This window comes from Chrysochloris asiatica, unplaced genomic scaffold, assembly GCF_000296735.1.
Source record: "Chrysochloris asiatica unplaced genomic scaffold, ChrAsi1.0 scaffold00109, whole genome shotgun sequence".
NCBI lineage: Eukaryota > Metazoa > Chordata > Mammalia > Afrosoricida > Chrysochloridae > Chrysochloris > Chrysochloris asiatica.
This window is the reverse complement of record NW_006408627.1, coordinates 7,257,496-7,269,666: the sequence shown is the minus strand read 5'-3', so window position 1 is coordinate 7,269,666 and position 12,171 is coordinate 7,257,496. Positions and strand designations below refer to the sequence as shown.

Genomic DNA, 12,171 nt, shown 5'->3' with positions numbered 1-12,171 from the left:
CAAGGTCAGCAGTTCGAAACTACCAGCTGTTCCGCGGGAGAAAGATGAGGCTTTCTGCTCCCGTAAAGATTTACAGCCTCAGAAACCCTGTAGAGGGTCGCTATGAGTCAGAACCGACTCCACGGCACATAACAACAACAACGTAAGTCAGAACCAACTGGATGGCACTTAACAATGAGACTAAGGTAAGTGTATTACTGAGAGGACTTTTCTGTAGTCTTCCACTGATCAAAGAAATATGTTTAAACATGTTCTATTTGGATAAACCTGTGCACCTATGAACTGGAGCCTTAGTAGCAATACTTTATCATTAGTATCTACCATAAAATTTGGCATTTTAACGATTTTGAAGTATATATTTGCTAAAGTTTTATGAACTACTAATGTAGGTAATGGAAAGCTGTTGAAAGGGCCTTTTGTTAGTTACTCTAATGATAGCATAAAAGATTACTTTTAAAAAAGAAACGGTAAGGTGTTAGTTGATGTGGGCCTGAACTAAGGAATGGACAGTGGGAATATAGAGAGAGAGATAGGACCCTTCAGGGAAAGAAATGGTTGTTTAGGTAGGCGAGAAAGGGAAATGAATTAAATTATGATCATCCTAGGTTTGACATCCCTGTGGGACATTAAGAGAAATATGGTTTAGAAATTAGTTTGGAGGGCTAAGAATGGAACATGGAAAACATTAGGGAAATAAATGAGACTAAAGGAAACTTTTATATTATGGAAATTTAATGTAAATTAAATTGTAATGACCTTGTCAAGAGGAATTTTACAGTATGAGTGAGGGGGTATAAACCATATTGTAATGAGATGTAAGCAAGCAGAGATAACTAATATATCCTATTCATTGAGAAGTTCACATAAGGGAAAAAAGGTTAGATAGATTTTCTAGTAACATAATCATATTGAATGCTATTCAAATTATGTATCTTTTTGTCATTAATCAAAATTTAGATTTCCTAAATGTTTTTCTACATTCATTAAAAACATACATATATATGATCAGTGATTTTGATCTCTCTATTTTGTGGCTTTGTGTAGGTGTACTGTTTTGTGTAGGAGGTCGAGGTGGATCTGGTGATCCCTTTCGCAGTATTGAATGCTATTCCATCAACAAAAACAGTTGGTTCTTTGGGCCAGAAATGAATAGCCGAAGGCGGCATGTGGGTGTAATCTCTGTGGAAGGTAGATACCCTATTGTTTTAAATCATATCATATTTTCATAATCTCCAGTATTTGAATGTTGAGAATTTCTTTATATAAGAACGTTGCAAGACCATAAAATTTTTTCAACATGTCAGTAATATATTTAGGTTATGATTATTTTGCGTGTTCAATATATAATCTGTTGCATATCAGTGCATAATGTGGAGATAAATAAGATCAAATCAGTAAATAGTTGAAGTATTCTGAGTTATAGTCAGAAAAATATTAAATAAAACTGTCCATTGATCCAGAACAACAAATACATACCAGCTTTTTTTCTAGACCCATCTCATTTTTGTTGTTGTTAAGTGCCGTCGAGTCGGTTTCAACCCATAGTGACCCTGTATATGGTTTCCGAGGAGCGACTGGTGAGCTTGAACCACCGACCTACTGCTAAAATTAGTTTATTTTTACTGGTTACTGAAAATTAATTCTTTGCAGAATTAAAACTTAAAAATTTTTTTCTGAGTATGAAAGATTAAAAATGCTTATTTTGGGAAATATAAAACCTATTTTAATAAAAAGTATAAATATTCTATATGACCCAAATACCCAGAAATAATCAGAATTAACATTTTGACATATAGTCTTTCTAATCTTATTAGAATTTTGGTTTATTTGATTTTGAAAAAAAAAAAGATTATATTTTTGAAAGTTTGATTTTATCCACTTAATAATAACGATTTTGGAAACCTAAGAGATAATGTTGGAGCATTGAGATAATACCATGTAAAACATCATGTTCCAGCCATTATGTGGAAACGTACATGTTTCATTTGGCTACTAAGTGACGTCGGTCATAATCTTGAAGAAAACCGCAGTTGTCAAAAGTAATTTACATAATGGCATTTTGATTATATGTTGTTTATACATGTAAAATATCACTGACATTATCAGTTTGTGAGTTTGGAATCAAATGAAAGAACTTCTCTATGTGCACAGGTAAAGTGTATGCCGTGGGTGGACATGATGGAAACGAGCATTTAGGCAGCATGGAGATGTTTGATCCCCACACTAATAAGTGGATGATGAAGGCATCAATGAACACAAAGAGGTAGATGGCATGCAAATGTCTTCTGATTTGATGGTGGGAAATAAAGGAACCTTCTTGAAATTGAAATACCTTCATTCTTACTTTTTATATTGTTGTTAGGTGCCATCGAGTTGGTACTGACTCATAGCGACGCTGTGTACAACAGAACAAAACACTGCCCGTTCCTGGGCCAATCTGACAATTGATCCCCCACTTGAGCCCATTGGTGCTGCCACTTTGCCAGTCTGGCAAGCGCCATAATTTAATTACGGAATTAAATAAATTGAGACATATTAATCGAGTAATTAAAATAAATAAATGAGACATGGGGAAACTTGGGCATAGAAGAAATTCATTGTTTTAGCAGAGCTACAATGAATTATTTTCTTTGGATGGCAAAGCCACAAGAAATATTCTATGCGCAAGCCCCTAGTTAATTTTTTTCCTTTTGAATCATTTTCTGATTTATTCATGATTTTATTAGTATCCCTTTACTTTAGATTTTGACTCTCCCACACTTTAGTATATTTTTATTAAAAGTTAGAAGCCATACATTAGCTACTTTTATTCTACTTGTAATCTTAGGCAGTTTTAATACTTATATTAACAATGTTCTTAAGACTGCTAGAAGACAGGATTTGTCAATTGAATTACTACCAGCTTAGGTTTAGTGATTGTAAACATTCTTCTTTGTAGCCTTAGTTTAAGGCAATAAAGAATCCTTAAAAGCAACCAGGCCATAAATAAGGGCTGTGGGTGCAAGAATTCCTAAAAACAATTAGACTATAGATAAAGGCTATGGGTATATACAGATACTAAATAAAAAGTCTGACTTAGACGTTCTTAAATTAACGATCAGCAAAATAGAGAAGTTGTTTTTCATAGCCTCAGTTTCCCTGATAAGTGATTTTTTTTTAGGCTATAAACAGATAGTGTATGGAAGAAGTTAATGGAGAGTTAATTGCACCTAACAACTAAAATTAACAAGACTTAACAGACAAAGGTTAAGAAACATGTAAAGATTAACGTGCTTCTCAGAGAAAAGAATAGATTTATATATGAACAAATGTTTAACTAAAAGGTTTCAAGGTGCCAGAATGCCTCGTATGCCTTGAGATAATGTCTCTGCTGTAACTTTTCATCCCTGTTGTAAATCATGAAGAATGTGCCCCAGACATGATTGTATTTTGATGTCATTGATTACTATGAAAGCAGTGTTTTTTGTAATGGTATATAAGGGGGTTCTAAGATAGAATAAGTAAGTAGAGGTAAGTAGGGGGAGGAAGGAGACGAGAGGAAGGGGGAGAAGAAGGAATATGAGGTGGAGAGAGACGAGAAAAGAATGCAGGGACGATAGAGGGAGTAATGTGGAGCAGGGGAAGGGAGAAAAGAAGCAGAAGAGATGAGCAGGAGAGTAAAGAATGAGAGAAGTAGAGAGTAGAGTAGCATAGAAATAAGAATAATAAAGTATGTAAGAAGAAGAATTTGAATTAAGACCCATTGGCTCCGTAATTCTTTCCACTGACACTGCTCCTGCCTTCGGAAAAACCCTGGAATAAGTTTGCTGGGGCTGGCTCCCAGCACTGGTCCATCTCACTGGGGGTCATCCTCTTTTTCTCTGACCCTCCTGATAATCTATCCGAAGTATAAGAGACAAAGTTTGTCCATCCTGGCTTCCAAGGAGCACTCTGGCTGCACTTCTTCCAACACAGATCTGTTGGTTCTTCTGGCAGTCCATTCCATTGATAATTTTTAGAAACTTTTCATTATCTTTTGAACACACTTTGTTAAAGCTTCCACATTTTGTTTTGTTGTAACTGTATATGTTCTTAGGAATTAAAAATAGAATCTTGTTTTAGAGTACTATAATGGTAGTCCTCATTTTTGCTTATACTGAGCATCAATACCAGGACTCCTAGACAGTTTTATTCTGTCCTATATATGGAGTCCCTGTGTGATGCTGTAGGATAAGCCCTGGGCTGCTAACTACAAGGTCAGTGATTCAAACCCAGCACCTGCTCCTAGGAAACCCTATATAGGGTTACTGGAGTCAGAACTGACTCTGTGGCACTTAACAACAACAGATCTTATTCAACTTTTACCTATTTAAATAAATAGTTTAAATTCTAAAGCTTAGATTAAAAATTAGGAAAAATTCCAAAATACATTTAATGTTTTTATGTCTTATTTATTATGCTATTAAGCTTGTTTTTAGCAAAATAGCAGCTGAATTTCTTTTATCTTTTAAAATACGCTTTGAGCATTTACCATAGTTATCCAACTGGAAAAATAATAGAAATACAATTATTTTGTCATATTGCTATTTGCATTCCTGCAAAAAAAATTTTTTTTGTATATATTCCAAAACAATTTTCACATGTAAAATAACCCGTTTAAATAATTTTCCCCTTCTTTTTCCTCTTCCACTAAAATGATCAAGTTGTAGTTTTAATGAAACCATCATCCTAAGCGAGCATCTCTAGGGGTTGATTTATTTATTCAACAAATACTGGTTAGGGCACACTATAAGACATAGTGGGTACTGAAGATGCGTCAGTGAACAAGATAGCCAAAGTCCTGCCGCCTTAGAACTTCACATGCTAGAAAGTCATAAAGACAGAATTACAATTGCAATCATGTTAGCACAGGCTGGTGAGTAAAGGGTGCTTGAGAAAAAATAGAACCAATAGATCTGTTTTGGAAGAAGTGCAGCCAGAGTGCTCCTTAGAGGCCAGGATGACCTCTCACACTTTTGACATACTGTCAGGAGAGAACAGTTGCTGGAGAAAGATACCGTGTTTGGTAAGATGGAGGGTCAGAGAAAAAGAGGAAGACCCCCGACGAGATGGATTGGACAGGTTGCATCATTGATAGACTCAAGTGTGGTAACAGTAGTGAGGGTGGCCCAGGACTGGACATTGTTTTATTCTGCTGTGCATGAGGTTGCTGTGAGTCGTTGCCGATTCTATGGCACCTAACAACAACAACAACAGGGGCAATCATGTTAGCACAGGCTGGTGAGTAAAGGGTGTTTGAGAAAAAATAGATTGTCATTGCAGGGTGAGTGAAGAAGATCTTAATCAAGCTCTTTTAGCCCAAGATTTGAAGGAACAGAAGTCAGCCTGCATAGGTCTTGGTGTTATGCCATAGAGTAAGCACTGGACAGCTAACTGCAAGGTTGGCTGTTCAGTCCCACGAACTGCTCCTCGAAAACTCTATAGATGGTTGCTAAGAGTCGGAATTGACTCAAAGGCCCTTGAAAACAGCAAGAAGTGGTGGGGGGTGGAGTAGAGATTGTGAGACTGAGGTGAAGAAGCAGCTTCAGATTTCTTCAAACACTTGAAAAGTTTTATAACCACACTATTTTATGTCATTGCTGTATACCTAAGAAAAAAGAGATTAAGGATACTGAAAATAATAATGTCGGTACTAAGTGCTGTTGCTTCAGTTCCTACTCACAGTGACCTTGTGTAGGGTTTCTGAGGAGCGGCTGACATGGCAGTTAGCTTATCTCACAGCACCACTAGTGTCTCATTGCTTTGTTCTCAGATGGGCTACAGGTGAAGATCCAAGATAGAAATTTATAAAGTACAAAAGTACACTTGTTTATCCTAAGTACATATCAAGTTAGTTCAGCTTTGGCTTCCTGCAGTGTGTAGAAATTGAGGTAGTTTTTTTCCAGTCATCATTACAGTGAATTAGCTGTTAATGTGTACTCTTCCTTTCCAAGGAGAGGAGTACAGTGTCTTTTACAACAGTAAAAGCAAGGTGATACAAAGCTTATATATATAAATCAGTGCTCTTTTGTTTCATTGAATGAAACCTTGAATCAGAAAACCATTCTCTGTAATAACATCGATCCAGAAACAGTAAGGCTGGCTTCTCATGCTCCACAACAAATCCGTTTCTATGAATTTATGAACTTCTCAATTATGCAGCTATATGCTTTGCCAGTTGAATGTTTTGAACTCCCATTTCTAGTATTTTCGTGGGCTTGACTTTGTATTTCATCTGAGTTCAGGTGTTGTGCAGCTGTTGCACTATGTAATTCCAGGGATATACTATTCACGTTGTTGTTGTTGGTGGTGGTGGTGGTGTTAAGTGCTGTTGTTAATTTGGCAGCCTGGTGTGGCACTGCAGGATAAGCACTGGACCTCGAGGAAGTGGTTCAAATTCACCAGCTGCTCCTCGGAAACCCCATACAGGGTCGTTATGAGTCGAAACTGATTCGATGGCACTTAACAGCAACAACAACCATCTACTCAGAAGCTAAAAATAACAGAAATGAACCCCACAGACTGTTTTAAAGTTAACATGATAAATGACTTCGATTAGCAAAAACAATTTTTTGCTCCTTTCTTCCTAGAAACAAACCCAGATGCAAACTTGTGTTTTATTGTCTTTGCAGGCGGGGAATTGCCTTGGCTGCTCTAGGAGGCCCAATTTATGCAATTGGAGGGTTAGATGACAACACTTGCTTCAACGATGTGGAGAGATACGACATAGAATCTGATCAATGGAGTACAGTGGCTCCAATGAATACTCCACGGGGAGGAGTTGGATCGGTGGCTCTAGTAGTAAGTTAGGGGGTTACTTGTCCATTGCGTGGGATTGCTTCTCACCTATACCCAAGTGAGAAAAGATCTGATACATATGTGTTTATATTACCAATGTGCAGGTATTGATTGCTTCATTGTATTTTATGAAATTCTCCTTTCTTGCACATTCTAGTCTACCTTTGTTGTTAAGCACCATCGAGTTGGATCTGACTTATAGCAACCCTGAAGAGGGTTTCCGAGGAGTAGCTGATGAATTTGAACTGCTCGCCTTCTGGTTTGCAACCCATTGCTGATCCTACAGCGTCACTCCAGGAGTCCTGTCTACCATTGTTGTTGTTGTTAAGTGTCATCAAGTCGGTTCCAACTCATAGTGATCCTGTATAGGATTTCCGAGGAGCCACCAACAAGTTTCAACCACTGACCTTGCAGTTCAAGTGACCTTGTAGTTCATATGAGCTTGCAGTCCAGTGCTTATCCTGTAGCTCCACAACAGGACTCTGTTGTTGTTAAGTGCCTTCAAGTCAATTCTGACTCATAGAGGCCCAGTAGAGGGTTTCCAAGGAGAGGCTACTTAGCTTGACCTGCCAAACTTGCAATTCAAACCAACCTTGCAATGCAGCATATTAACCTGCAGTGCCACACTGGGACTCCATTGTTGTTGTTAAGTGCCGTCGAGTTGCTTCAGACCCATGGTGACCCTGTACAGGGTTTCTGAGGCTGTAAATCTTTACGGGAGCAGAAAGCCTCATCTTTCTCTTGTGAAGCCACTGGTAGTTCCGAACTGCTGACCTTGCGGTTCGCAGCCCGATTCGTAACCACTACACTACCAGAGCTCCATTAGGACAGCATATAATTAAATTTTAAATCTAATGTTATTTGTTTTTCTCCCATTAGAACCATGTTTATGCAGTTGGTGGCAATGATGGAGTGGCTTCTTTATCCAGTGTGGAGAGGTATGATCCACATCTAGATAAGTGGATAGAAGTTAAAGAAATGGGTCAGCGAAGAGCAGGCAATGGAGTTAGTGAGCTCCATGGTTGCTTATATGTTGTAGGTGAGTGGACAGTTTTTCTCACAATTTCTAGTTTATTTTATTGCAGGATATGATGAGAGTATCATAAAATAGCAAAATGACAAAATTATATTGCTTTTATGCTTAAATGAGATCATTTTTGAGGTTTCCTTTTGAATTCTTAAGGTTCTTATTCCTGATTTTGTTGTTGTTTAAATCTGTGCTTAGTGTTTAAACCATCTACCTCATATTTTTTACTAGCATTTGCAAATGTATTTGAAATAGGGTATTACATTTAAATTAGATTTTTTCCCCCTTAATGCAAGAACACAAATTGAATGAATATACTTTGCTGGAGTAAATCTGATGAGGTCTTAAGACTTGTGCTCATCTTCATTTTGAGGGAAATTATGTTGAATGCTTTCAGCAAGCCAGTAGATATTTCATATCCATAAAGGCTATTAGTAGCTTTATGCTGATTTTTATCTTACTGCATTGCAGAGTTGGAAGAAAGCTTGTTAAGTGCCATCAAGTCAGTTCTGAATCATAGGGACCCTATTGCAACAGAAGAAAACACTGCCCCGTCCTGCACATCATCCTTACAATTGTTGTATTTGAGCCAATTGTTGCTGCCAATATGTCAGTTCATCTCATGAGGGTCTTTTGCTAACTCTCTGCTTTACTAGTTATGCTTTTCCTCAGGGACTGTGGTCCCTCCTGATAGCATGTCTTAAGTATGTGATTTCACCATCCTTGCTTTAAGGAACATTCTGACTGTACCTCTTCCAAGACGGTAGATTTCTTCATTTTTCTAGCAGTCCATGGTATATTTACTATTCTTCACCAACACCATAATTCAGAGGCATCAATGACTTGGATCAGCCACATCTCAGTCTTCAGTGTGCTCTGCTACTCTTAAGGTTGTCACTGGCCTGTTTTTTATGTTGTTGTTTTTTGAGAAGTAGATTATCGGGTCCTTTTTTCTAGTCTTTCTTAATCTGGAAGCTCCACTGAAACATGTCCACCCTGGATTACCCTGCTGGTATTTGACATTCCGGTGGAATACCTTCCTTCCAACATCACAGCAACAAGTGAATAACTTTGAATTCACAACAGATCTTTGTGAACTGAAAGTTGTTATAGTACACTACCCCGGCCTCTCACAGCTTCCCAGCTAGAACAGACATTGTGTGTGTGGTACATGTCAGCAGGAGTATTGTTGTTGCTCCTTATTAAATTTTCTCGGCCCTTGTAGTTAGTACAGATGTGCTAAAAGGAATAACTCAGGTTGAACTTAAAAAAAATCCTTGGTTATTCAAGTCCTACTTAAGACGTCTGAATAAGAAAATGTTTTGATTTGATAACTATATGCACATGTTTAACAATCTAATTGCATCTTTTTCTGTTTTTTGGCTTTGAATTCCTTGTTATTGTAAATGCTTATGTGTTTCCTAGGGAAACACTAGGAACCCATGGAAAAGAAGCCTGTGAAAATATAATTCTTAAAAACTTAATCTTCTATATTAGCGTTGTTGTTGTTAAGTGCCCTCGTGTCGGCTCTGACTCATACGGACCTCATATAGTTTCTGAGGAGCGGCTGGTGAGCTTGAACCGCCGACCTTGTAGTTCAAACCAAACTTGCAGTCCAGCACATTAACCCACAGCGCTACATTGACATAAGTGATAGTAAAACTTTATTATATGAAAACATGGAAAGTTTTTTTTTATTATGGTTCTAGTAATTATGACTTTACTGTCTGCATTTGTCAGAATTCATTTAAGTAAACAAGATTGTATGTGGTAAGTTTTATTATATTTACATTACAGCTCAGGTAAATTGATTTCATACAGTTGTATCTCTTTAGAGAATATCGCCCCAGTTGATACTTTGCTAGTGACCTTGTTGCTAAATGCTCTTGTTGTTGTTAAATGTTGACTCTCACAGTGACCCATGTGACTGAGTAGAATTGCTCTAAATAGACTGATCATAATCTCAACACTTCCTGTTTACAGGCTAGTAGGCTGAGTCACCAAAGAGAGCTGTTACTCGTGTAGACTGAGATAGAATCTAAAATGAGACACATTTATTTTTAATGGAAAGAAAAGTATTAAGATAACAGTCTCTGTGTTTAACTCTCAGGGATATCTACCATTGTTTTACACAAATAGCATTCTACTTATGCCACCTTCTACCTATGCCAACCGCTCCCTCCTCTCAGAAGGTATTTTGTAAACATGCTATGCGAATTTATTTTTACAGCAACAGGTAGATAGTGGCATATCAACTCTTAAGAAGCTACTTCTTCTTATACCAACTGAGAGGGTAGTCTTCATCCTACCCCTTCTGTATGCAGGGGTGATAGGGACAGGCAACTTAGACATTGGCTACCTAAAAGGGGCGGGACTATAAAAGCACGAAGTGACTGGCTTACAAGTTTTCAAGAGGGATTTTAGTTTCAGAGTGTGTAGGGGAAGATAGAATACCCATTAATAGTTTTCATCTTGTCTAGATGGATCTGGTGAAAGGAGATGGGGGAATAAGATTCTTATGATTCAATAGTGAGTAATATTTATCATGACTAATTGCAACTTTCACAACTGTAAAGGTAGAAGTTTTGTAACAAAAACAGGGGAGTAGTTAATCTTAACAGTCCAGAGACAGAGGACTCTAGTACCATCAAGGGAAAAGAGCACAAGTGGAATGCGGGACTCTATCCAGAGAAGCAGCAACATCAGAGATAGCAGAGATGGGGATATGGAGAGAGAGAGCAGCTGAGAACTTTGGACTCATGGAAAGAGAGGGACTGAGAGCTGGCAGCCAGGAGGCAGGCTTGCAGAATGTGCCCTTTGGTTGTTTGAATGATTATATAGTCCTGAGTGTTTTTGTGTACATCTCCCCACCCCACCCCACCCCCACCCCAAAAAAAAACATTAGAATGTTAGTGGGTTTTTTTGTCTTTCTTCAGTTACCTGCTTGGATACAGGGACTCCAGTTTTTCCCACGTTCAGATTTGTCATCATAATTGTTCTTAGTTGCTGCTGAGTCCATTCTGACTCATGGCAGTCCTGTGCGTTAAAAAGGAAGTTGCTCCAGGCCTATTCTCCCACAGTATGCTCAGTGGGTTGATCCATCAACCTTTAGATAAGCAGCCAAGTGTAAACTGATTTTTTGGGGAGGCAGGGATCTTTTTAGTATTAGGTTTTGAGATAAAATACCACTTAAATCATAGATAATGTCTAATAGTAGTAGTTGGTGGTAGATAGGTATTGGGATGCATCCCGCCACCCCCCCCCCCTTGCGAATTTTCTCTATTTCTAAATGACTGGGTTTACAGAAGCTATTGAACTGAGATTTAGTGTTTCATTTATTTGAATGGTAATGATATTTAATAATTTTTCTCTATCTAGGTGGTTTTGATGATAATTCTCCCCTGAGTTCAGTTGAGCGGTATGACCCTCGAAGCAACAAGTGGGATTATGTAGCAGCTCTTACCACTCCCAGGGGTGGAGTGGGCATTGCAACAGTGATGGGGAAAATCTTTGCAGTTGGTGGTCATAATGGCAATGCGTACCTAAATACAGTGGAAGCATTTGATCCAGTGCTGAATAGGTAACTTTCCATGTTTTCTCTGTGCTTTAACGGGATCTTCCAGTATTAAAGTGTTGCTAGACGTAGTTGTTTGGAGTCTTAACTCTCTTAGGAAGCTTGTTGTCTTTTAAAACCTACAAGAGAGAGTTTTTGTCTTTGATTAGTATTTTGAGTAGAATAAATCATGCTTTTGTTTAAAACATCCCTTTTCCTCTATTATTTCAGGTGGGAGCTCGTTGGATCTGTGTCGCACTGCAGAGCTGGAGCAGGTGTAACTGTGTGTGATTGTTTAACTAGCCAGATTCGAGATTTAGGACATGGATCCAATAATGTGGTTGACTGTATGTGATTTAGGTTCCAGCCACCAATCCTGTAGTCATGCTTGTTAAATAACAAAGACAACCAGGACTTTGATCTGACCATCTTTGAACATTACAACTAGAGTCTTGTTTAAATGTTACTTGTTTGTATTGTGACTGAGCACAACTTTTGGAGGAGAAGCTGAAGAATTATCAGTGATAAAGCTAGATTTGATACTTCTTGCTTTAACAAATAATGCAGTAGGTTTAGAAAGACAGTCTAACTTGAACACATACCTACTTCAAAAAAGGTTGAACAGAGTGCCAAAACCTTGAAATCTTTTTGTTTTTTCCCCCCTAATAATTTGTCTGAATCAAAATGTACAAATGAATCATTTGGTGAGTTTTTCCTTTTATGTTGTCTAAAGGTGTTAATCCCATCTAGATTTTTCCTAGAAGGGAAAGTAGAT

General features: G+C 37.9%; 1 protein-coding gene across 1 annotated transcript in view; it reads left to right on the top strand.

Moving 5' to 3' along the window:
• KLHL8 (kelch-like family member 8) overlaps window positions 1-11,751 on the top strand; it is a 29,710-nt gene extending 17,959 nt beyond the window's left edge. Inside the window, exons 4-9 of the mRNA XM_006867745.1 lie at window positions 1,045-1,188; window positions 2,152-2,263; window positions 6,651-6,819; window positions 7,696-7,855; window positions 11,222-11,423; window positions 11,628-11,751. Of these exons, the coding sequence (XP_006867807.1) occupies window positions 1,045-1,188; window positions 2,152-2,263; window positions 6,651-6,819; window positions 7,696-7,855; window positions 11,222-11,423; window positions 11,628-11,751 (911 nt within the window). The remainder of the gene's footprint in view (window positions 1-1,044; window positions 1,189-2,151; window positions 2,264-6,650; window positions 6,820-7,695; window positions 7,856-11,221; window positions 11,424-11,627) is intronic.
• The last annotated feature ends 420 nt before the right edge of the window (window positions 11,752-12,171 follow it).